The following is a 24,967-nucleotide window of genomic DNA, read 5'->3' on the forward strand; positions in this document are numbered from 1 at the left end:
GTGCTATGCAAAAATCACATTGTGGGGACAACCGTGAAGCCAGCCAGTGCCTCTACATAGCTCCATCCTTTATTTCAGACATTGTGATATATCGGTCTATTGTAATCTTTTTAGCTGGTGATAAAACCAGGTATTGCCCAGCCCTGCCTGTGATACAGTTACAGTCAACCTGGCTTGTGACTTAAGCAGTTTACAATAAACTTATCATCTGTCCCATTAACCAGAGTCTTACCTTCTTTCTGCTGAAGGGCATATTCTAGAACACCAATGAGCAGACTGAACTCAAACCAGGCATTTTCTCTACCAGGGCATGATAAGTGATTGCATGCTTTTTGAGAAAAGCAAGGGATGTGTGCGTGTGTGGGATTTTAAGGCAAGCCTGCCACCTTATCCAGCATCCTATTGGGTGGAGGAAAGGCACAGGACTGCCCTCCATTGCCATGTCCTCTTTTCAGCTTTACAGTTACTTCAATGAGCATAATTAAATGGTTAGAGTGTCGACCTGGGAGAGCAGGGTTCAATTCTCTACTCGGCCATGATGCTCACTGGATGACCTTGGACCAGCCACCATCTCTTAGCCTAACTTACCTCACAGGGTGGTTGTGAGGGTGAAATGGGGAGGAGGAACCATGTACACCACCTCGAGATCCTTGGAAGAAAAAGCTGGCATATAAATGTAATAAAAATGTCTCTCAAGTTTGAGGTGGGTGGGGTAGGGAACTAGGATGACTTTCGGATCCAAACCATTTCTTAGAATGTCCCATTTCTGGTTGTTCCATCTCAGAAGGGAGATAAATCCCTTGCAGAGGTCCAAGCTGTGATGTCAGAAGGACAGATCCAGTCTATGCTCTGGCCCCTGGGACCATAGGATCGCACCCTTTAGTAAACAACATCTGTGAGTGTTTGTCTCAATACAGTGGTACCTTGGTTCCCAAACGGCTTAGTTGTCAAACAAATTGACTCGCAAACCCGGAAGTGAGTGTTCCGGTTTGCGAACATTTTTCGGAAGCTGACCTCCCTCTGCAGCTTCCGATTGAGTGCAGGAAGCTTCTGCAGGCAATCAAAAGCTGTGCCTTGGTTTCTGAATGGTTTCAGGAGTCGAATGGAATCCCGGAACGGATTAAGTTCGAGAACCAAGGTACCACTGTACCTGAAAAGGAAAATGGAATGTACTCTCACATTTTACACTTTTGTAAAACCAAGTTAAAAACAAATTTGGCAGCAGACCTGCAATTTTAATAATACTTGATAATTTGTGGAAGGTTGTACAATACTTTGGAAGCATAGGTGAGTACTTACTCTCTTAATTTGAAAAAAGTTTACCGGTGAATGCAGCTCTACATTTAAAAATCTTATCTGCTAAATGGAAAAGTCATCCCAACAATATTAAAAAACAACTATTTTTTTCTGCCCTAGATTTTTTTTATTTTAAACCTGGAATTGTATACATGATGCATGATAAAGTAAACATGGATTATGCGTTCAAAATAAAATAGTACCGAGACAGTATCCTACAGGATAATTTTTTTAAAAAGTGGTATGCAAACACATGTTCGACTTCCTGATTGGACTGCAAAACCCAACTCATTTCTTGCAGAAACTGACAAGAGTTTCATTCCACTCTAAAACATAATCAGAACTACTTGAAACACATTTCTGGGTGAATTATGCACAAGGATGTGATGGTCAAATGTTTCCCTTTCTTAAACAATGCAGAACTGTCAACTTGGTGAACAGCACACAGTAGTAAGTTATCATGAGCTCTGTACAAGTACAAGTTGTATGCAAAGCATTCTGGTTGGACTGGCTAGATTTAAAACTAATTCAGAAAGATGGCTATGGAGGGCTAAGCCAATATTCCCAATAGTCAAAAGGGAAGATGTCCCGCGGAACAAATCAAGCCACAAAAAGGATTCTGTCATAATGGCGGAAAACAATGTGCTTCACAAATCTACAATTCTGTAAATTCACATTTGTGCTTCCTTCAAAGGAAGCACTGCTACCAAGTAGGAGGTAATGAAATATTTCATGAGACTGACCCAGTGAAGTACTTAGTGCTGTATCAAAATGGCTCAAGTCCCAAATGAAAACTCTGCTTTCAGCCTCACTTCAAACCTTGGAAGAAGCTACTGGTGCCTGCTTTTCTCAGCTTTGCGCAGGAATTATAGCTGTTTTCTAAAAGCAAACTGTATACAATCAGAATACAAGTGAAGACCACTCCTCCTAGTCAGCAGGTAGCCCAAAACAGTTGTGAAATCCTGTTCTACCTATAAATAGGAACGGGGAGAGGAATGTTTTCATTATACCTGAGGCTGATTCAACACTGAGGTTGTTTTCAGTATAGTACCACAAAAGAGTTGATCACCTGTTGACTGACGGTATTCTGCTTCCTTCCTGGGCTTCCCAGGGGGAATGCTATCAACATTAAGGCAAACCTGTGCGTGCTCTTTTTAGAAATGTGCCTTACAGTCAACGCAGCACAAACAAAGCCAAACGGAGTCCGCTATTGTAAGATTACATTTAAAACAAAACAAAAAGTTGATGTTAGTGCTCTCCACTTTTATAAAAGCTCACAACCAGTTGCAGGAAGGAGAGCAGAGCTCTGGACTTCTCAGAATCCAATTCTGGCAGCTAGGAATCGCAAAATCGCTTTCTAACACTGCTGAGAGTGCATTATTTTAAGCTGGAGCAAAACATTCAGATAACTGAATAAGTGTGTTGCCCTTGAAGCTGTTCCACAGATACGCCACGACTCAATAGGGCTGTGGGCGGCACTGTAAAAAAATCCAGAGAAAGAGGAAAGCAACAAAATTGTACCATGGGGGAAACGAACAGTTAAGTACCTCGTATCTCCATTTCAGAGCAAATCCCACACCTGGTGATTTGGAAAAAACAGACAAACAAGCTTCTCCTTTCTCCTCTTCCAACACTTTCAGTTCTTTTCCCATGGCTCATCATTCAGCACAAACAAACAGAAGCCAAGCAGGAGGAAGGAAAGGAATGTATAGATTTTGAACACCTGAGAATGAGGGGTGTAGAATGGAGTCGTAGTGGCCATAAATATAGCTGTTCTGTTGAAGACTAGTAGTAGCAGCAGTGAGCAAGTGTGAAGAAACACAAGGAGTTAGTATTAGAAAGAAAGTGGGGAGGGAAACCACTTAACTCTGAATGCTCACATAAACAAAATGGTGAACAGAGCCGATGCTTATCAGAAAGAGAGATGGGACAAGAACAGAGATCAAGCTGCCATATGATCTGCAGGAAGACCAACATTCCCTTCCCCTGGAATTCTTTAGAATACCATCCATCAGCGGACAAGGCACACAGAATCAATGGTGGCCTGGAGACCCGTTCACATGTGCTTCAGACGAAGGAGGCATTTCCGTGCTGTACAGGCAGTCCAAGTAAGAACCAGCAATCTCTGAAATCATATTCCTGTCGGGGACGGCTTGGGCCATGCCATAGATAGCACCCTATAAAAGTCAAAACAAAAAGAAAAGTCAGTAAACGCATCCAAGCTTTTTTTTTTGCAAACGCAAGACGCTCCTGCTGAAATTCAAACCAAAGCATCCCCTTTGAATTTGAGGGTCGTCTTACCAGGCCAGTGGTCTTGCCCTTGGGGAACTTCATGATATCATGGACACATTCTTTGATGTCGTTCAGCAGCCGTTCAACCACCCCAGGCTTCGTGTGCACTTGGGTTAAGCAAAAATGAATACTAGGGAAGGAGAGAAAAAGAAAAAAATTAGCTTTGTTCCCAATAGTGCTGTTCTGTTTCGCAGGCATTTGTACATAGCCTTTCTTTTAGTTCTAGAAAACTGCTGGTAGATCCGAAGAGCATCTTTCATCCATACACGATGCTCACCTGTGTGGAATACAGCAGCTGCTTTGGGTTTCGAACACAGACTGGAGCTGGCTGTAAATTTACATGAATGCAACAGCAAGCGCTGCTTCTCTGTGCTTCCTGTTCCTCTTGAGAAACCAAGCTATTTGTTCAGAGCATTGTGAAGTCACAGAACACCCAACGAGTCAATACCTTTTTTGCTCTGCTATTGAAATGAAGAAGCCATCTGTGCCAACACTTTTTTGGTTTAAAAAAATAGTTAAAAAAGAAAAGCATCTTTGCGAGATCAAATGCGGGAGAAGCTTCCCGTCCTCGTCGCATCGTGGCGCAACGGCATGTGAATTCCTTTGCCCTTCCTTGCCATGCCCTCTCACTCCAGACGCCTTGAGTACTTGGCTCATGTAAAATGTAGTAATTTCTAATGTGGCTATTGCAGTAAATAGATTTTCCTCAGAGGTGGGGGGGCCAGCGCCAAAACAGCTCCTTGACTGTTGCTCATTCTCCTACCTCCCAGGTGATCATCAAAGCACTCAGCCCACAGAACCCAGGATCACAATGAGCTCACCTTGGAGGAAACTGCAGAATGTTCAGATTCCATCCTCTTGTTATTAACATGTTTGACAACCGATATATGTCAAATGTGTCCGACCCCAAAGCGAGTGCAGACACCTCGGGATTTCCAAAGATGAAGATGTTGTCAATTTTCCGCAGCCTTAAAAAGATGCAAGTTCAAAAAGTTTACACTATTATTCTTTATTGAATTTATATACCGCCCTATACCCAGAGGTCTCGGGGCGCTTCACAGAACAAAATCAAAATATTCCTATTGCCTTTTGATACTGACGGGGGGGGGGAATGTTTCATACACCCTAATTACATTTAATTCTGATGATATTGTTCAGATTTTTATTATTGTCAAAGGCTGGCTTCCCTCCCTCTAAATTCAGGGAATCCCTCCATCTTCCCCTAAAAGAGCACAGAAAGCGGTTACTTATCAGTGTCACCCTTCTTTCCCTCCAGAACAGCTGCAAGGAGCAATTCGGAAGCTTTCCCACTGTCACTTAACCACGGTTTCAAGTTGGCTCATTTCACACAAACGAAAGGTTGATGAATACGCCGCAGTTAAAGGAAAATGTAAGCAAACATTTCCAAACTCCTTGCAGCCATGCTGGCTGGAGCAGGAGAGGGCAGCATGTGAGCTTTAGGCTTGCATAGGCCTAGTGTGCATATCACACTAAACAATGGTTTGTCTCAGTGGTGGGGAACCTGCGGCTCATGGTCAGGGAAGATGGGAGCTGTAGTTCAACAACATCTGGAAGGCCATAGCTTCCCCATCCCGTCTAGCATGACATCTTAATGAGACCAACGTTTTCTTAAGTTTTCATAGAGCAAGTCTTTGTGCCTCTCTTCTTCAAGGAGCTGCCACCACCTGCTATCCCAAGGATGGAGGGCTCTTTTAGCTTCATGGGCCATGTCCTTATCAGGATCAACCTCATGGGCCAAATTTGGCAGGTGGACAAATTTCAACAACATTATGATGTCATGAATGGCAGATGGGTGGCCCCGACCATCTCTCAAAATCTCTATTTGAAGCACCTGGCTTTGTCCCCTTTAAACCCCGCACATACTCTGCTTCGAGGAAGCGCGCAGCTGCAATTATCTTCCTGGTGTATTCCACATATCCATCTTCTCCTATGTGCATCATGGTCGCCCAGCAAGCTGCGATGAGGCCACCTGGCCTGGAACCAGACATGGTAGGGGAGGCATAGATACCTCCTGGCCAGTCAGGGGCAATGAAGAACTGATACTGCCGATATCTCTCACTGCTGTACAGGATCACGGAGGAGCCCTTTGGCGCATAGCCGTACTGCAGAGGACGAGATGGGAGTCCAAGTTGCAAAACAATAAAAAGCAAGCATTTAATACAAATCCCCCCCCCCACAAGAATCTGATGGAGACTGAATTCCACAGACATGTTCAAACCTCTTCTGCAGGGAATTGCAGGGTAAAACCAGCAACTTAATGATTCCACACTGGCTTCAGTGATTTTTAAAATGTTACGTGTGGGTTTTCTTTTTTCTTATAAAGCATTCCAGCTGCTGAAAGTCTATGGACAGGTAAGAGCTCTGCCAGATGAGGCCAAAGACCCACCTGCACCAGGATCTCGCTCTCACCATGGCCAAGCAGATGCCTATGGGAAGCCTGCAAGCTATTTAGGAGTGTCTCGTTCAAAGATGGGGCATAACAAGGGGACAGGTGTCAACTTGCTAAAAAGACAGAGGATCACATCTGAACCCAGTTCCAAACATTCTGAAGATTAATGTATTAATTATTGCATTTAGTCTTCTATTAAAGTCCACTCCTTTCTTGCAAAGGTAAATTCTCCTGCGGTGTACACACCTGCCATCATGCTTATATACCCTGAACCTAAACAAGTTTACTCAGAAGTGCAGTGAGAATTATTTGCAAGGACTTACGTTCAGGATTGCAGTTTAGGGCAAATGCCCAGTGGCAATGATCTTAAAAGTCTTTCCGTACAAATGAACCAGAAGCAGAATTAAAGGAAGCATGCCTGATCCAGTTTGGAGAGTGGGCAATCGACTCAAGCTAGATTTTCTCCATTAAACCTGCTTAAACTCACCTTGTGCGTATCTGCAGAAATGCTGGTGACACCTTTCACTCGGAAATCAAAACCCCCCTTCAGAGGGTACCCTGCCTTCTCCATGAAGACAATGAGAAAGCCTCCCAGGCAAGCATCCACGTGGAAGGGAATCTTGTATTTCAATGCAAGCTGTGCCAAAGGGGGAAATCAACTTAGTTTCTCCAGCTAAACCAAAAGCAACGAGACAGAAACTTCCTGCCAAGTGTGAATCTCAAATATATCAAACCTATTTACATTGTTTGAAAAGATGACTGAGCATTCTTCCCCAAAAAGATGCAAAATTCACCATTCTCAAGGCATTCTACAAGCAAGGTGGCCCTGACCAGTGGCTTCAGATTCTGGTAGTGTCTACCAAAGTCCTTCTATTTGTAATTTCCAAACTGTTATCCTCCCTTTGATCCCCATGAAGTCAATGAACGGGAGATCTGCATCAATACAGGGTTGCTTCAAATCCAAAACTGATCACAAGGAACAGTCCTTGTGAGGTCAGCAAAGTTTTTGTGGCTTCGGCCGGTTCACGGTCCCGCAGACACCGCAGTGGGCCGGAGTGCGTGCGTGCACATGCATGTGCAAACGCTATTTCCAGTGCTCCTTCCAGAGCGGAAGAGGTGTGTGCAGCTTCCCATTGGCTGCAGGGGCTTCATGCAGCCAATGGAAAGCGGGCCAGCATCGCGGAAGGCGGTCCCTGTTGGGAAACTGTGTACATGCAGCTACTCACACAGAGTCAATTAAGGTTTGGCTGGCAGACAGCCAGAAGGTCATGTGAAGGAGTAAGTCTGCCTGGTGATAACAGAGACATGGAGACAGCTCCCTGATTGGTCAAGCTATCTCAAGGGAGTGATAATTAATGGCCTACTAACTGGAATGTGTTAGTACAGAGTTTGGAGTTCAGAGTTCTGTGTGTCAGTGTAGGAGTTGTGAGTCGTGTCAGAGAGAGCTAGCAAAAGATCCGCGTTCTGTTCCTGTAAATAGTCCACTGTATATAATAAACACCTAACTACAAGTTCCTGGTTCCTGCTTCGTCTATCCTGTCTGCAGCCAAGTCGCCAATTGCTTCCGTGGATTCTGCGTTTACTCTGCTAGGTCTGGCTAAGGTCCTGCAACTAGTCAGAAAGTTGCGAAACACCAATAGGTTTTGCCAACAGTCCCCACTCTGCTCAGCGCTGGTTTAGCGCAGCATACGGGAGCCGACCGAGCGGGCGATGCGGGTCCCCGAGTGGGCGGTGGGGGTCCATGGGCCGCTTGTGGCCCGCGGGCCTTAGGTTGCCGACCCCTGGCCTAAGACCACAGAAGGTATGGTAATAGCACCGTTTGCTATCTTCCAAAGATGTGGAGCTGCACTCAGCCACATCAGGATATTGCAGTCACTTTGCAAGTGATGCGAATTTGTATTTATGGACACATGATGCCCTGCAGGAGGCCAGATCTGTACATGCATCTGGGTTTTCCATTCATCAGCTATGGACCCGGGGGCTGGAGGGATAAACTTTGTGTGTTGAAAACAACTCTCCCCCCCCTCACAGGAAGCAATGTATATCTCAGGTTGAAGTAGCACAAAGGTAGTTACCTCTGCGACCTCCTCAATTGGGTCAATGATTCCATGAGGAAACTGCGGTGCTGAGCAGACCAGCATGGCTGTATTCTTGGTAATGGCTCTCTTCATTGCCTGAAAAAAATCAAGAGGAAACGATCAGGCAGTCAAGATGCTCTATTAGACACCAGTCTTCAGAATGGCACATCAGGCCTGCAACTATGATCGGGATACAGGGCCTTTTGATGAACCCTGTCCTAGGAAGCCCAACGATGTTCAATACTTTACAGAGTCACTATTGATAAGAGGTCTGAGAATATCTGAGCAATACCTTAACATCCACTTGCATCGTCTTGGTCAATGGAATGTGCACAATCTTCATCCCAAAATAATGAGCTGCTTTATCAAATGCCGCATGGACACTCACTGGAACCAGCCTGGGGAAGACAGATATAGCAAGATGTCTCAGAAAACGTTTGTAGTTGCCCATGATTTGTATCCTTCCTGTTTCATCCCCTCCTTGTCTGCACAAAAATAAACTGATATATACCTGAAAGCCTGGGAGATGTGGGGGACTTAAAGAAATACATGCATCGCATGGACCTCTGATAAGTTGGTTTTGCTATTAAAAAACCAGCAACCACACAAGACCACAGTTTGGAAAACTGCCCAAGTTATTCTGTATGCCTAGTGGGGCATTTGGCTTGTCGCAAACAACAGTCACCACCCTCTGCATGGCAGGCAGCTTTTGAAATGGAAGGGCTCAGGGTCATGGATTCAAGCCTTACATTGGGCAAAAGATTCCCACATTGCAGGGGGGGCTGGACTAGATGATCCTCGTAGTCCCTTCCAACTCTGTGATCCTATTATTCTGCCTCCACTGACAGTTTATTCTTCCATGAACAACAACCAAACTCCAAAGTGCTCCTAGATAAGCAAAGGTGTTTTTTTTGGGGGGGTGCATTTAGAAGAGATTTCAAAGTTGTGCTTTTTGAATTCTTGCCATTCTGCAGTGAATGCAGAGTTTAGTTCAGAGTATGACTATCGGCCATAGGGGATGGTAGTTGGGAGTCCAAAAAACATCTGCAGGGAACCATGTTTGGCTACCCCTCCCGTTTAGTTTTGGATTCCATTATCTTCAGTATAAAGTATTTGTCAGTATGCCTTTCAACCGATGTCAGCGACTGGGCTCCATAAATGGTTCTGCCCCGACGGGGCTAGGCGACTGGAGCACTTTCAGAGACCTTCCAGTCCTGGAAAGCAGGTCCCAATGCACTGGACTCACAACTGTGCATTGCGAGCACCAGACTCATGCAGAGTATAAATAACGCAGAAGCTAGCTGTGAAGCATAACTCCTTTTATTTCTAATAGCTACTACAAACTAAAGAACTACTGGCTTGCATGAGTGTTACATCTCCCAGTCAGCCATCTAGTCACTACATAGATAAGACTGTCTCCACACACAGGCAGGCAGTCAGGAGCGGAAGAGCAGAAGAGCAGTTTCTGCCCCCTCCTTTCTCAAAACATCAGATCAGGAGATTCTTGCAATGGGAGGGGGTGAAAATATCAACAGTATTGGCCCAGCATATGAAAAGGTAAAGTAGTGACCAATCTAAAAAGATGCTTAATGAAAATAGCTTCTCCTATATTAAGGGTGTGATTAGTTACTTTGGGGGGGGGGGAATGGGCTAATGGGCTACATACATTTCTGGATGCTTGATTCCTTTTTCATAAGCCAAATTCCTGTAAGCTTTACAGACCATCAGGATGCTCTCAGTCCCACCAGAGGTCATCTGTTAAGAAGGAATTAAAAACAACAGACACACTTAAATGACCACATACAAATGGAAGTACCGTCTTATACTGGAAAGTGAAATTTTAGTCCCTAGTTATCAGAAACTCTGAAAGAGTGTCAAGTGCGCGCGCGCGCGCACACACACACACACAAATATAGACACCCACGCACACACATCACAGGAGAGGATGTAAGTGCCACAGCAACACTGAAATCAAGCCAAGGATATGCAACGCCCTGTCCTAACAACAGAAGAATTCCACACACACAAATTGCACAAACAGAACAAAGGGACTATCAGCATGTTAACTACAAAAGCTCCTGTAGGCAGCAGGTCTTTTCCAACTATAGGGATATATATATTCATATATATATATTCATATATATATATATATATATTCAACAATGAAACCCTTTCCAGTAAAGAGGAAGGGATGACAGCGGTTGTGGCAAGGACTTTTCTGCATCCAGACTTGTTGGTACACATAAACCCAAAGAGACATTGAAGTAATCTGAGACAGGGAGACAGTTGAATGAGAAATCTGCTTAAGAGACTCGGCTGTTGTTGCTGTTGGCCTGGTGTTGTGGGATCCAGCATCCAAGCCACTCTTTCTTAACTTCTTTGTGCAAAAGCGTCTCCAAACATTCTAGCTACTGTGCATATAAGAAAAGAGCAGAGTTGTGGTATTTTGAAGATTATGACCACTTTTCATGGGACAATTCAAAATTTATAAGCAGTAGAAATGTAAATGAGAGTCCATTACTGAGTGAGATTGTGAGTGCAATTGCAGAACTGCCACGTTCAGACCCCTGATTAAAGCTTTGGTGTCAACTTTAGCCTATATAACACTGTCTTGGTTACCTTCCAGTGTAGACTATTATCTCCTTGAAACTGTATGAATCACTGTCACACGGCGTTTATTCTGGTTTTTGCAATATATTGGGCAGCTGGCCAATGCCAGGTGACTCAGCAACAGCTGACAGCCTTTTCAAGCATGTATAGCTGACTGACTTCCTCTAATACAAGGGGGAAGCTCAGAACGTGACGAGCGAAAAATGAAGCAGACAACGTCTGGAGATAACTTCCTAATTCTGTCTGCAAAAAAAAAGCTGAATGCATTATCTCAAGAATTCGACTATTTTAAGGGAAAAGGAGAGATGTCTTATCACATATATTTATATATACACACACTCTCTCTCTCTCTCTCGAAGGAAGTTTAGAGGGTATAACTCTTCCTTGCTAATCTGTCAGTTCCACTACATATAACATTGGCATTCCACAGCAAAACAGCACCCTATTACAAATATTTTTTAGCACCTCTAGAGTACTTCCTACATGGCATATGAATAAACAAGAACCATTTCTATGAAAGGAGAGGGAGAAAGAGCCTCATGCAGCAAATCTCAAATTCACTGCTTATGGTACTTGGGCGACAGCAGGTATATTTACACTACAAACCAGTTTAATATTAATATTCCTCTCCCAGGAATCCTGGGATGTGTAGTTCTGTGTGGGAATTCTCAACATCCTCATCAAACTACACTTCCCAAGATTCTTCGGGGGAGGTTATTACAGTTGAACTACCCACAACTATGCCTCACCTGTGGAAACCTCATGAAAGCACAATGCCAGTACTGAAGGTCAATGTAATAGATTTAGTGCATTTACTATAGGGAAAGGTGAATGCTATGTTTTTAAAAAAATAAATGGCAAATAATAAAGGCACATATATTGTGGGCGTATGAAAAAAAAGGGTGTGTGCCAGAAGTAATAACTCACATGATAAAAAATTACTTGCAAGATGAAACCATAAAGTCCAACTGAACGAGTACAAATTTAAATCAGCTCCCTTCCATAGAATTGTAGAATTGGAAAGGACCCCGAGGATCATCTAGTCCAACGCCCTGAAATGAAGGAATATGCCACTGCCCCATGCAGGGATCGAACCTGCAACCTTGGCGTTATCAGCACCACTCTCTAACCAACTGAGCTATCCACCTATGGCTTATTTGTGAAACCTGTAATTCCCTACCAAATCTCAGAATCACTGTAACCCCCTTGGAATATATAGCTCACGATTTGTCAATGTAAGATCCCACATCCTTTTGATTCCTCTCCCTTTAAAAAAAACACAAGCCAAGAAAACAAACTGCACAAGACAATACGTCACTCCCGACCCTGTCCCTCTAACAAAGAAAGAACAGATGATGCACTGTTTGTTTTTAGCAGAAGCCGGACAGCTGTGAAAACATCAACAAGGAATTGTATGCTGCTCAGCAAGATTCTTATCCCAGTGCTGTTGTTCTTCCCAAGTGGGATTTGAGTAAAGCAGTGGCGAATTTCAGCATGGCATGTGTCTGGGAAGAAAAGGCTGGACTTATTTGCAAGTGAGGGAAGCATGGGGTGTCATCCCCCCCCCAAAAAAACACCAAAGATAGCATTTCCTATACAATAAACTCCTCTTTTATTCTGTCCTGTTCTGTGTAGTGAAATTACTTGACAGGAAATCTTCATACTAACCCTCCCCAGCCTGGTGCCCCTTCATATGTTGTACTACAAATCCCATCAGCACCTGCCAGCACAGCCACTGATGGAAGCTATAGCACATACATCAACATTTGGGAGGCAGAGGAGCGAGGGAGAGAAGGAAGTTCTGCTTCCAGTGCATATCTAGTTATTAACCCCCCCCCCCCCAGAACAGCTGGGCAAAAAAAGTAGCCTTACTCATTTTTCCTTTTCACTTTGTTTCTTGACAAGATTATTCTGAATGTTGCCAGTTTGAGCAGGGAAGAGCACATTTAAGATGTGCATTTCTGAAGTCTGCAGAAGACAGAAAGGGTGTGTGAGAGACCAAGAGGAATATCCTTTGATTCTGGGATTAAAGATCGTGGATAGTTTCCTCGTAATAGTGGGAATGGTTTGGCAAGCACAAGAGGCAATGTCAAGTTTGTTACAATGGTAGAGCAGTACGACAGAAGCATGTAATCCTCTGAATTTGGTTGGAAACCCACATGACGGCAGCACATCTATGCCCACAGACACAGCAAAACTGGAGCGACACATAGCCTGAACCTCTGGTAAAAACAAAATGCCGCCACTGGCAATTAATTCTTTATGGGTAAGAACAGTGGGACTGCTCTTATGACTTGGCAGGTCTTCAGTTTTCACCAGAGGTTCAGACTGTGCGTTGTCCCTAATCTTTTTCTCACGGTTGCAATATATTTTGCATTTGAAAGTCACGTGGAAAATTGGCTCCATTCCAGGCTGGAAGTGCCAATAAGGCCTACGTGCACGGCCTTTGTAAACTGGAAATAAATCAGAGGTGGCAGGTCATATGTTGCAAGGGAGGAGACTAAAAATGAAAGCTCCCCATTTCTCAATGTAAAACATGCCCGGGTGCAAGAGATGTGGCAAAGTCACCCTGGAATTCCTTGTGTCAGGCAATAAGAATATTGCTACAGCTCTTCACCACATTTAGTTTCTTTGTTTAGCGTAACAGCTCAAGAACTTTCTTTGAAGGGTAGTAATAGGTAGAAGATGCTTGGGCTCAGTGGCTTTTGATGAGTGGCGGGTGCTAGCAAAGGCAGCAGAGATTTGCAAGTTTTAATTTCAGGAAATTAATTACAAAGGGTTGGGATTAGATTAACAACTAGAGTATAGTCAGTGAAGGACACAGAAGTATGGGATCTTGCAGCTGGCTTGCAGCGGCAGGGGGAGATCTAAGGGTAAGTTGTTTGGTTTTGCGGGGGTTGGCTGAGGTAGGTTTCTATGATGCACCTCCCAAGGGGAGGAATCATAAAAAGGTTGTTATGTAAACTTGCTGTGAAGTGAAACTCCGTGGGCTTAAAAAAATTCTGAAGCAACTACAAAGGAAGTAGCAAAGAAGGAGCTCCACAGTATGCATGTATTAGGAGGAGCCAAGTCAAAAGGTAAAAGGTAAAGGACCCCTGGACAATTAAGTCCAGTCAAAAGTGTTAGAATTCCTGCTCCATGACTGCAGTCATGGGCTTGTTGTCTATCACATGACAGTGTATGTTTTGACTCCACAAAGTGGGAAGTTACGGAGACAGGATGTTTGTGTTTCTGTGTTCTGTGAAGTGGGACTATTGTCCATTGTTCTTTCTCTTTGCTGTCTGAAGTTAGAGAGGGAGCCATGTTGCAGTGCTTGGTGTGTGTTTATATGTAAATAAAGTAAATTAGCCAAAATGCTGAGTTGCTAAGGTCTGTTACACAAGCTGTGAAGACTCTGCAGATCCCTAAGTGTTCCGATGTCTGTTGGCATTGGTCAATGTGATGTTTGGGCTGAAGAAAGCTTTTGAAGCTCCTGAATGATCGACCAGGAGGGAGAGAACATGCCAGTTGGGCATGTGTCTCTGCCAGGGTCCTACTCGAGTGTAGGACGAGCTCCTGACAAAAGGCGACTATGGGGTTGCAGTGCTCATCTCGCTTTCAGGTCGAGGGAGCAGGCGTTTGTCCACAGACAGTTTTCCAGGTCATGTGGCCAGTATGACTAAACCGCTTCTGGCGCAACAGAACTTCGTGACAGAAACTAGAGCACACGGAAATGGCCTAATTATGTTTTCATTAATCAGGCATCATTATTAAGCCTCAGGATAAACATTTGCCGTGCCCAAGCACTGAGGTAGGGCCTTGAAACTCAACAATTCTATACTGCAAGAAAATAGATCAAGAAAAACATTTTTTAAAAGATTAGGAAACGGAAGTATCCGTGCTCTACTCTCAAGTAAAAAACAAAACAAAAAAACAGACACAGAATTCCAAAAACACATTTTAGCTTCCAGAAATTTACAGCAAGAATAAAGAAAGAGGAAGATATATTGACAGGCATGGCAATAATCAATTAACCAAGACTGTACCACTTTTTAAAAAAGAATTGTTAATTGTACGTAAGGCTTTTTCTCTCTATAGTGCAGAAGGACCCATTTTATGTTGCCAAAAGTCAAACAGAATTAACTAAGCAAATAAAGGCTGCACTGGTGAATCCAGCAAATTAAGTCTGCACGGATTCAGTTAAATGGTATTTAGGCTCTTTTGAAAGTGTGGTGTCAGTACGTTTGTGCAAAATGGAACTGTGGCTCCTAAGACCTAATGGGGCTTCGTGACTAAGAGAATGAGCTGTGATGATCCCAACAAGCTGCCGCATTACACACACATCTGTAACAAGAAGAAGGCTACTAGCCCGTCTTACAGGGTAGTTGTAAGCATTCATTGAGAATATATGTGAAGACCTTTAACCCTTGAGAGGAAATGCGAAGTAAATGCTAACCACCAACAAATATGCAGCTATTCAAGCAACTATTCATATCATTGAAGAATTGTTTCTTATGCCACACAGCCTCCTCAAAAGAACCATGTCATATTTTCTGCTCCAAGTGAGTTCTATTAACCGCTAGCCATACACCTCCGAGTCCTTTGAACTGTTAACCTCCTGCCTAAGTTTCACTGTCTGTGGGCAGCTCCTTCCCTACAGGATTGCAAGGCGGTGCTAACCCTGCAAGACGAGTTTGCAAGAAATTAATTTTAATAAGGTCTCTGAGCACACGAAAGTACAACCCTCGCTTCCTTACATCACTGCCTGGGAGCCTGCTGCTTCTTTAGCAACAATGCCTTACCCAGTCTAGGTCATGGCTGGTGACTGGGCACCGAGAGCAGTGGTTTCAGTGCGCCACTGCTTAGTTGGAAGCACTTTGCCTCAACTGGTGGGCAAGACTGCACAACAACAGTCTCCAGTTCAGCCCCACAGACATAAGAGGACCAGCCCTCCTCACAAATAAGCCTCTTTCAGAGAAGCCACTTGGCAATTTTCATCTGCTGTTGGACAAGAGCAGCTGCCTCAGTACTTAAAACTGGAATTTTATCCTTGATCTCCCATTCTGGTCCTGTATACCTGAAGAAGTGTCTCCATCCCCTGAGGTCCAGCGCCGAGGGCCTTCTGGCGGTTCCCTCACTGCAAGAAGTGAGGATACAGGGAACCACGCAGAGGGCCTTTTCGGTAGTGGCACCCGCCCTATGGAACGCCCTCCAATCAGATGTCAAGGCAATAAGCAACTGTCTTACTTTTAAAAGACATCTGAAGTCAGCCCTGTTTAGGGAAGATTTTAATGTTTAATGCTGTATTGTGTTTTTAATATTCAGTTGGGAGCTGCCCAGAGTGTCTGGGGAAACCCAGCCAGATGGGCGGAGTATAAATATTAAATTTATTATTATTATTATTATTATTATTATTATTATTATTATTATTATTCACCCCACACTCACATTCCTAAAAACGTACATGAAGCACAGAAGCACCTGCGAATACAGACAATGTACAGAAGGTATTTTGGATCAGCGCAGATGACTGTGAAAGGCAAACTTAGGGCATATCTACATTAATCACTAAGATGTATTGCATTTTATTCATCGTGGCTTCCTCAGTGATTCCTGGGAAATGTGGTATGGTGAGGGTGCTGGTTGCAAGAGACCCTTAGCCTTCTCCATCCCTCGTGAACTACAGTTCCCAGAGTTCCCTGGAGAAAGGGGATAACTATTGCATAAGTCTAAGTCCATAGCACAGATGAGCATCCTAGCAGTAGAACTCTAGAGGCTGGTTTCGTTGCTCATAAGGAACACAGTGGAGGCTAAAGAAAAACAGTTTTTTTATTCTTGGTAGTTTTTCTGATAGCTTTTATTTACATGGAGTTAGAAGATTAACACCATCCAGCATATTGAATGGCAATATTACATCTTGCAAGTTCATGTACGTCCAGGAACTGGAAACGGTATTGTGAACCTGACAGTTTTACTCTGGGGAAACGTCTGGAGAATATAAATATTGACATAAAGATGTTCATCTCTCTTGGTACAAAAGCAAATCAGTATACTTAACTTAAAGGGCATCATTATTATTTCGATTATTACCTACCCTTCATCATCAGGCTCCAGGGCAGTTACAACCATTTAAAATTCAGTATTTAAAATATGTAAAACAAATTGCAAGAACCGGGTAGGTCCTGAATACATGCATCTCATGTATCAAAAGCCAGGGTAAAGAGATGATGATTTATCTTTTATATGCTGCCTGTCTGACTGGGTTGCCGCAGCGACTCTTGAACAGCTTCCAACAAACTATAAAACCACAGTAAAACATCAAACCCATCAAAAGGCAAGCCCTTGACCTAGTACAGATGTGTAGCCAAACAAATGTCCAGTTGGTTTCAAGTCCATCTATGGCATCCATTCTCTCCTCCCCATCACCTCTTGGCATAGGTGAGATACACGGTTTCACAGCATTGAAAGCCAGGGTTCCCAGATCCTGGCCCACATACAATGCCTCTTGAATTTAACAGACTGACAGTATGCAGAGGTTGACTGTTGTTGGACTACAACACCCATCACCCCTAGCTAGCAGGACCAATGGTCAGGGATGATGGGAGCTGTAGTCCAATAACAGCTGGCGACCCAAGTTGGAGAAACACTGTTTATAGAATGGGACGCTGCATTGCTAGGGTCATAAACCCTAGGCTAACTGTGACACAAAGTTAAAATTAATGCGGTTAAGCATGCCTAAATCTCTGCTGGATTTAGGCCTCTCATCCCATATCTTCATTAGCAACATTGGGGAGGGGGGGTGTTTCCCGCTACCCCACCCCTTATTCTTGCAAACCTTGCAAGTGGCTGCAGGAGAGGGTCACTGAGTCAAACCACGGGGGGTGTTTTTCTAGGTCTAAAATGAAACTGTGACGCTCCCTTGTTCTTTTTGCTATTGAATGCTGCCTGTCAATTAATCTTGTTTTATTTACAGTATTGAAATGTGGTTATTTTGTATGTTATTTTTGTTTTGCTAGGTTGTTATGAAATTGCTATCGCGTTATTTTGCTACGTTATGAAAGTTTTTGCAATGTTTGCTTGAAATGCATCTCTGCTTCTTTGTTGTAAGCAGCTTTGAAAAGTGTGTGTGTGTGTGTGTGTGTGTGTGTGTGGAAAAGTGGTATACAAATAAAGTGAATGAATGAATGAATCTTACTGACCCTAAACTGTTCCAGCAACAAACACCATCCACATTAGATCCAAAGGAACTTCTGCCTATTCACTCACCTTCTTGGCAACAGCATATAGAAGATGCTGCTACTAAACATATGAGTTGCTGAAATACCAGCCACAATTTTCACCCAACATATTTATTACATACAACTTGCTCTGATAACACATACACGGGGGGGGGGCACAGTTCTCTTTTAATTTTGACTTTTTCACCCACAATTCTTGGTGTTGTCCTCTTTAGAAATGACAAGGCTTTTTACATTTGCAAGCAAGTTCATTGCCTGCACAGATCAACCATCAACATTATGTAAACAAACTAGCCAAGCAGTGTGCAACTTGGAAGAGAGGTTAATGAATAGGACTGCATAACTACCAAGGTATTTGGCAAGCTGTCCACAATTTCTTAATTACCTTTGGTGTCCACTGTGTCACCAGTTTGCCAGCACAGCTGTTAATTGTCAGGATAGCTTATATATGTTCTGCCTACACAGACACATAATTTAGCTACCTATATTTTAGCTACGTAAAATTTGTTTTCAGACTTTAACAAAATTTAAAGGTGTTTCGTTTCTCAACTGTTTTGTGGATTTCAGCTGTGGTTTGTCTACAATTTCATTTGTACACTGCTTAGGCAGCTCTTTCATCGAGCAGGTTATATACATATTCTAATAAATAAAATAACAATTTCATTAGAGTTGGCTAGACCCAAAGCAAATGCAGCTTCCCTTGGAAACAAGGGAAGACACACACTTTTTTCTGTAATGGATCTTTTAACATTTACACAAATACACTGGCTGCAGCTAGTGGGACTCATGTCGTGTTACTTACTGTTCCACAAGATTTGGGCCCTCCGTGGAAAAGATTACAAGCCATTCTCACGACCTCTGCTTCCATCTTCCTCACGCCCGGAAATATATCTGGATGAAGTGGGTTACTCCATGCAAATTCCTCATAAACCTTCAGGGAGAAAATTGGCACAGGTGAGATAGCTCCTCGAAAGTAAACCCTGAAAAGGTGATGCTGCACTGTACAGGAGAAAGTCACCTCACTCCCCATCCATCAAAGATGACTGGTTTCGGAGAAATCACAGAAGGACCCTGCAGAGTTTTCTCTGCTATAAAGTTAGTCCCAGAATGCTTCGCATACTGTCATATCATCCAAATACCGAGTTCTAATGCCGCAGAAGCTTTGAATAAGAGTTACGTCTCACGTGATGGTAGCTGTGTGAAGCGACGAGTGGAGCTATGCTTGGTGGCCTCAACCTCACAGACCCCACCTGTTCCACGCATTCGCCAACATCCACACCTTGGCTGCAAAGTCTGAAGCAGGGACCCCTAGGCTAAACCATGTGAGAAGCCTACATGCACACACAGAGGCGGCTTCCCACCCGAGGCATGAAGAGGAGTTTTATTTTCAACTGTTGCCATTCATTCCTACCGTGACTGGGGGCCTCAAAACCTAGAAGCAGCGCAGGGTCCCTCTGAACCTCTGAGGGGGGCCTGCAGAGGAGTGAGGAAGCAAGCACAGCCCTGCTCTTCTCCTGCAGTTCTAATCACGTGGGCCTCAGGTGCCTCTACAGAGCTAGCGTGACATTTCTTCCTACTTATTTTCTATGACAGAAGGAAAACAAGTTTTAAAAGAGATAGAGAGGACTGTTTGGGAGTCAAGCAGACTATTGAACACCTTTCTTTTTTAACAAGCCTTTTTAGCGGAGATTTTGTATCCCGGCCTGAAGCTTGAAATTCCTTTTATGCGTGCTTTCATTGCAGAATCGCATCAGGTTTGTTTCACAGGAAGCGATTCGCGATAAAATGATTTAAGTAAAGTCATTGTAAACTGACTGTGGCAGAAGCAGGGACAGTCTACCAAACTGTTCCACCTTTTCCCTACAATTCCTGTCTCCATTGGGCATGGGGAGGGGGAAGGATGGGTTTAACTGAATTAATGCTTGGAAGTCACAGCATGTGGTAGCCAAACCACGCCTTACAATTATGAGCAAGACACATTAATACATTTGAAATGATTCACAGGGCATAAATTCAGGGGAATTTCTGCTTCCAATTCCAATGTGTGTGATGCCTAACCAGTACACCTACTTCACTGGCCTGCCTGAACCTCATTTACTCACAAGTGGGATGGGGGGGGGGTTTCCCCTGTCACAATTTGCTTTCCACATTCCTTCCTGTTCCTTCAAAATAGAACGCCTCATTACAGGGAGAATTAGTTAATCCTTATTATTTAATTTGTACACCACCCTTCACCCAAAGAGAGCACAGGGCAGTTCACAACATAAAAAATACAAAATGAGAACTTGCTTCATTTGAAATAAGTCATTAAAAAAATAAAAAATTGCACACATGCATTCAGTGTGGTGTAGTGGTTAAGAGCGGTAAACTCATAATCTGGGGAACCGGGTTCACATCTCCGCTCCTCCACATGCAGCTCCACATGCAGTCACACTTCTCTGAAGTCTCTCAGCCCCACTCACCTCACAGGGTGTTTGTTGTGGGGGAGGAAGGGAAAGGAGAATGTTAGCCGCTTTGAGACTCCTTTGGGTAGTGATAAAGCGGGATATCAAATCCAAACTCTTCTTCTTCTTCAACAAACAGAAGGATAAACATATAGCTTTTACCACACTGAATTACCTTCACAAGCAGATCCGTGAGTTTCTGATCCCCACTGTACACTGTCCCGGACACTTTCCCGTCTTCCCAGTTTACTTCACCTGAAAGCACGGAGACAAGAAGCCGCCTGTCATATTTAAAAGCACTTTGCCGATCAAAACTGCAGTTGATTGACTGTTCACACAACGGTCTATGGAGACAACATTAAAACTACAGTCTAGCACAGAGCTAGGGAACCTTTACTCTGCATGCAGAATTAGGCCCAGCAGGTCTCCCTTTCTGACCCACAAGGCTGGTTTTTTTCTAAGTCGCACCCACCTGCCGCTCGCCTGACCTCATATCAGGCATTGGGCAGATAAAAATAAGGCAATGTGGGGTTTGTCAGAGACAACTATCAGCAGATAGGCAAGGGGTTTTTTAAGCACTTGCAAACAGCCTGCCTCTTTAACTATTGTTAAAAAGCAATGATTAACCATGGAACTGTAAAGTTATTATTTGCTGATTTTACTGTTTACTATTGGATTCTAATGGGTTATTGAATATTGATTTACTTGATCTATATGACCAGGAAAGCTGTTTGTGGACAAACGCTGGCTCCCTCGGCCTGAAGCGAGATGAGCACCACACCCCATAGTCACCTTTGACTGGACTTAACTGTCCAGGGGTCCTTTACCTTTAACCTATATGTGTTGGAAGCCACTCAGAGCGGCTGGGGTAACCCAACCAGATGGGCGGGGTATAACTCACAATATTATTATTATTAATAATATCCGTATTATTACTACTATTACAACAGCAGGTGGCAGGAATTCATGCTCCAGAATGGGACCCAAACTTATAATAATCTCTTTCTGGAAGAGAGAAATGTCCAACACTTGTGAAAAATACATGGCAAGGAGAAATCTTGAAAATCAGGTTTTACACCCCTCCAAACAGGAGCTCTCCAAACTTTCTAAGTCAAGTTAGTATTTCCTCATATTCATGCAACTAACAACATTATTTCGTTCTTATGAGACAGTGGCAGGGTTTTTATTTTGTTCTTCTCCAACAACTATGCTTCCATCATTAATTGAGAATGAAGGCTGAGTATTTGTAATACACAGCCATTTGCTGCTGCTTATTAATTAACATTGGCACTAGAGCAGAGCATAGCAGATGCTGAAACTGATTGACATGTGCCAGTATGCATTCAAACTCATACCCATAGAGCTGTATTCTTTCATCTTCTTCAGCACATCTGGTTGGCTCAAGCCTTTTGCCGGCAGGATTTTGACATAACCCGTTTTTTCTTTCAAGAAACTTAAGGTGCTGGCCATATCTTCCATAGTCTTATTGATCTGTTTCTTTATCTGTTAGGATAGACAAGCACACATGCAAATATAATATGAACAGATTGTAATCATGGGGATAATTTAATTGCAAATTCCTTGCAAAAAAATAGTTCAAGCCTTGAGTTCAATTTTAAACAAGCTGAACTCTTTTCACAGGTATGCTTTTAATTCCCCCCCCCCCAGCATCAAATGAGCAATAAATATGTTTCCTCCTAGCAAATTAAATAGGTAAGTAGCTCAATGCTTAAAAACTTACAATAGTACCAATAAAGGGCAATTTGCGTAAATTTCTGAAGAACCACTTTTTAGATCGTGATGTTAAACCTAGAAAGAAAACATTAAAAAAATATATTATTATTCAGCCCCAAAATTTCCAAATGTAATTTTTTTTATTTGCCAGGGTAGAGAAGAATCCCTGCTTCTTGAGTACAGAAGGCTTCCTGCTTCAGAACGCTGCCTTCTACCCCTCTTGCATGCTTACCTGCACTGCCCTCTAGCCATCAAAGTTCCCAGCAATTTGTTGCCAAGACCTTTGCACTGCCCCTACTGATCCCAGGTACATCCGTGTGCACATCTTTCGGAATTGCAAAACCCTGCATGTACACAGGAGAAGGCTGGCATGCACGAAATTTCTGAGCTGCGAAGCTTCCCCAGATGCTCTTAGACCAGGAGGGAGAAGGATATAAATGAAATGCACACAGGCACATGCCCGTCTTGGCACTGTCTGCTTTGCAAAGCTGGAAATGCTCTGAAGCCTTCCGAATTCCTGTCTGTGCATAGCAGTGGGGGTGGGGGGGATAAACTCAATCCAAAAGCTTAAGGATGGAATGAACACAGAAAGCAGCACGGATCACATTTGGACATGTGCTGTAGGGAAAAAAACTAATACCAACAAGGGGGTGCGGAATCTAAGGCTGAAAACTAGGCTTTTGGGGTGGTGCTGTGGGTTAAACCACAGAGCCTAGGACTTGCCAATCAGAAGATGGGCGGTTAGAATCCCCGCGACGGGGTGAGCTCCCATTGCTCGGTCCCTGCTCCAGCCAACCTAGCAGTTCGAAAGCACGTCAAGTGCAAGTAGATAAATAGGTACCGCTCCGGTGGGAAGGTAAAAGGCGTTTCCGTGCGCTGCTCTGGTTCGCCAGAAGCGGCTTAGTCATGCTGGCCACATGACCCCGAAGCTGTACACCGGCTCCCTCGGCCAATAAAGCAAGATGAGCGCCGCAACCCCAGAGTCAGCCACGACTGGACATAATGGTCAGGAGTCCCTTTACCTTTTAAGAACCAACTTGTTGCCTGTGTTATCAAACATGTCTGTATTTAAAATGCTACCTTTCTTTTCTCCATCAAGGACACATATGCTCACACACACACACACATGAATATCAAGACCTATCACACCCTACAACAGAGAGTATAACATTTCTTCAATACCATAACCCCGAACTGCAGAGGTGATGGCTAATTTATGAATTTGTTGCATTTGAGTACGTAACTTGTGCACACACTCTCTCTCTCTTGCCATGAACCCTATCAACATATAACTTTATTTGGTGGACCTATTCTACAATACCCAACTTTGAACATTTTCAAGCCAGCTGTTCAAAATGAAACCACAGTTTAGCCTTTTATTTCTAGAAGTATTTATATATGGCCCGGTGACGTTAAGTATCAAGGCAGTGGACATCATAACAAAATCATAAAGCAATGTGGGAGTCCCAAGGGCTATATAGGGAAGAAGCCCCTGCGTCTGTGGTCCCAATCCCTGGAATAAAGCATTAGAGAAATGGACCTGAGTGAGCCGCAAGCTCACACCCTCCCATCTCTCCTGGCTGAGCCACTGGAAATTTGAAAGCTTTCATTTCTGTTTTAGATCAGCTACAGCTTGCTCATGCATCTAAACCTGAGCAAACTGTGGTTATCCTTAACTCTGATTATGGACACAAGCCAACTCCAAACCAGGCTGGCTTGTTTCCACTAATATTAAGGTTAAACACGGTTTAAGATCTGGACAACACACCAAACTGTGGTTAGTCTTAAAGAGAAATGGAAACTTCTGCTCTCCTCCTTGAAGCTGCACTGGAGGAGAAGCCAAGCTTTCATAAATCATAGTTTAGTCTTAGGGCCAAACACAGCCATAGACGTGGAAATAAAACAAGGTGAAGAGTTAGTTGGGACTTTCTAACCTCACCTCTTTGCTACCACGAAGGTCAGGGGCTTTTTAAAATGAAATCCTGTTTGAAGAGCATCATGCTACACAAATGCAGTGGACCCCCCAATTCCTCACATCAGAGACGCACAAAGCACTTACTTTCTTGTTGGAAGAGGAACCTGTATAGCCAAACAACCAGGAGGGTAGCCCCAATTGTGGATGTTACCAGTTGCCAGGGCTCAGCCCCAGCACACTTTGCATTCACGACATTTCTTGTTTCGTTTAAATATTGCAGAAGGATTTCTTTGTAAGGAACAACTGCATCCTAGAAAAGAAGAGAAAGCACCCATGAGGCAGAGGCAGAATGAACAAATGTGGCTATAAAGTGAGGTTGATTTATTTGCTATGAGTGTTTTAGCCCCACTTCCGATTCAAAGAAATGCCCAAGGCAGTTTTACCATGGAAGCAAAAGTAACGCCAACAATAAAATACAAAAAATTAAATCGAGAAGAAAAGAGGCAACAAATAAACACATCAATTAGCATGTCAGAGAGGTGGTGCAGTGGTACCTCGGGTTAAGAACTTAAATCGTTCTGGAGGTCCATTCTTAACCTGAAACGGTTCTTAACATGAGGTACCACTACGATTTCTGTTCTCATCCTGAAGCAAAGTTCTTAACCCGAGGTACTATTTCTGGGTCAGCAGAGTCTGTAACCTGAAGCGTCTGTAACCCGAGGTACCACTGTATTTAAAAACCGGGGGGGGGGGGGCAAATTGAGTTACCAAGATCCAAAGGAAGGATAATTTCATAACACTTTGGTTCAATTTTATCTTGTTTGTAGGTAAAGAGGGCTTTATGATTCTGCTTTTGATTTCAGTTACGATTACTGATTACAGCCCTAACAAACTATTATACACCTGTGGTTTCTTTGTGTTTAAAGAAATTGTTATTGTATGCTTTGCAGTTTCTTTTGTGTATAGATAAG

General features: G+C 43.4%; 1 protein-coding gene across 1 annotated transcript in view; it reads right to left on the bottom strand.

The window, feature by feature from the left end:
• Window positions 1-34: 34 nt before the first annotated feature.
• SGPL1 (sphingosine-1-phosphate lyase 1) overlaps window positions 35-24,967 on the bottom strand; it is a 35,139-nt gene continuing 10,206 nt past the window's right edge. Inside the window, exons 2-15 of the mRNA XM_053388520.1 lie at window positions 24,141-24,306; window positions 22,089-22,156; window positions 21,703-21,850; window positions 20,523-20,602; window positions 18,706-18,834; window positions 9,743-9,831; window positions 8,369-8,474; window positions 8,074-8,172; window positions 6,486-6,635; window positions 5,473-5,711; window positions 4,410-4,556; window positions 3,598-3,718; window positions 1,383-3,473; window positions 35-328 (exon numbers count right to left, since the gene is read on the bottom strand). Coding sequence (XP_053244495.1) covers window positions 3,330-3,473; window positions 3,598-3,718; window positions 4,410-4,556; window positions 5,473-5,711; window positions 6,486-6,635; window positions 8,074-8,172; window positions 8,369-8,474; window positions 9,743-9,831; window positions 18,706-18,834; window positions 20,523-20,602; window positions 21,703-21,850; window positions 22,089-22,156; window positions 24,141-24,306 — 1,686 coding nt within the window. The 3' untranslated portion in view covers window positions 35-328; window positions 1,383-3,329. The remainder of the gene's footprint in view (window positions 329-1,382; window positions 3,474-3,597; window positions 3,719-4,409; window positions 4,557-5,472; window positions 5,712-6,485; window positions 6,636-8,073; window positions 8,173-8,368; window positions 8,475-9,742; window positions 9,832-18,705; window positions 18,835-20,522; window positions 20,603-21,702; window positions 21,851-22,088; window positions 22,157-24,140; window positions 24,307-24,967) is intronic.

This window comes from Podarcis raffonei, chromosome 5 (genome assembly GCF_027172205.1).
Source record: "Podarcis raffonei isolate rPodRaf1 chromosome 5, rPodRaf1.pri, whole genome shotgun sequence".
NCBI classification, from domain to species: Eukaryota; Metazoa; Chordata; class Lepidosauria; order Squamata; family Lacertidae; genus Podarcis; species Podarcis raffonei.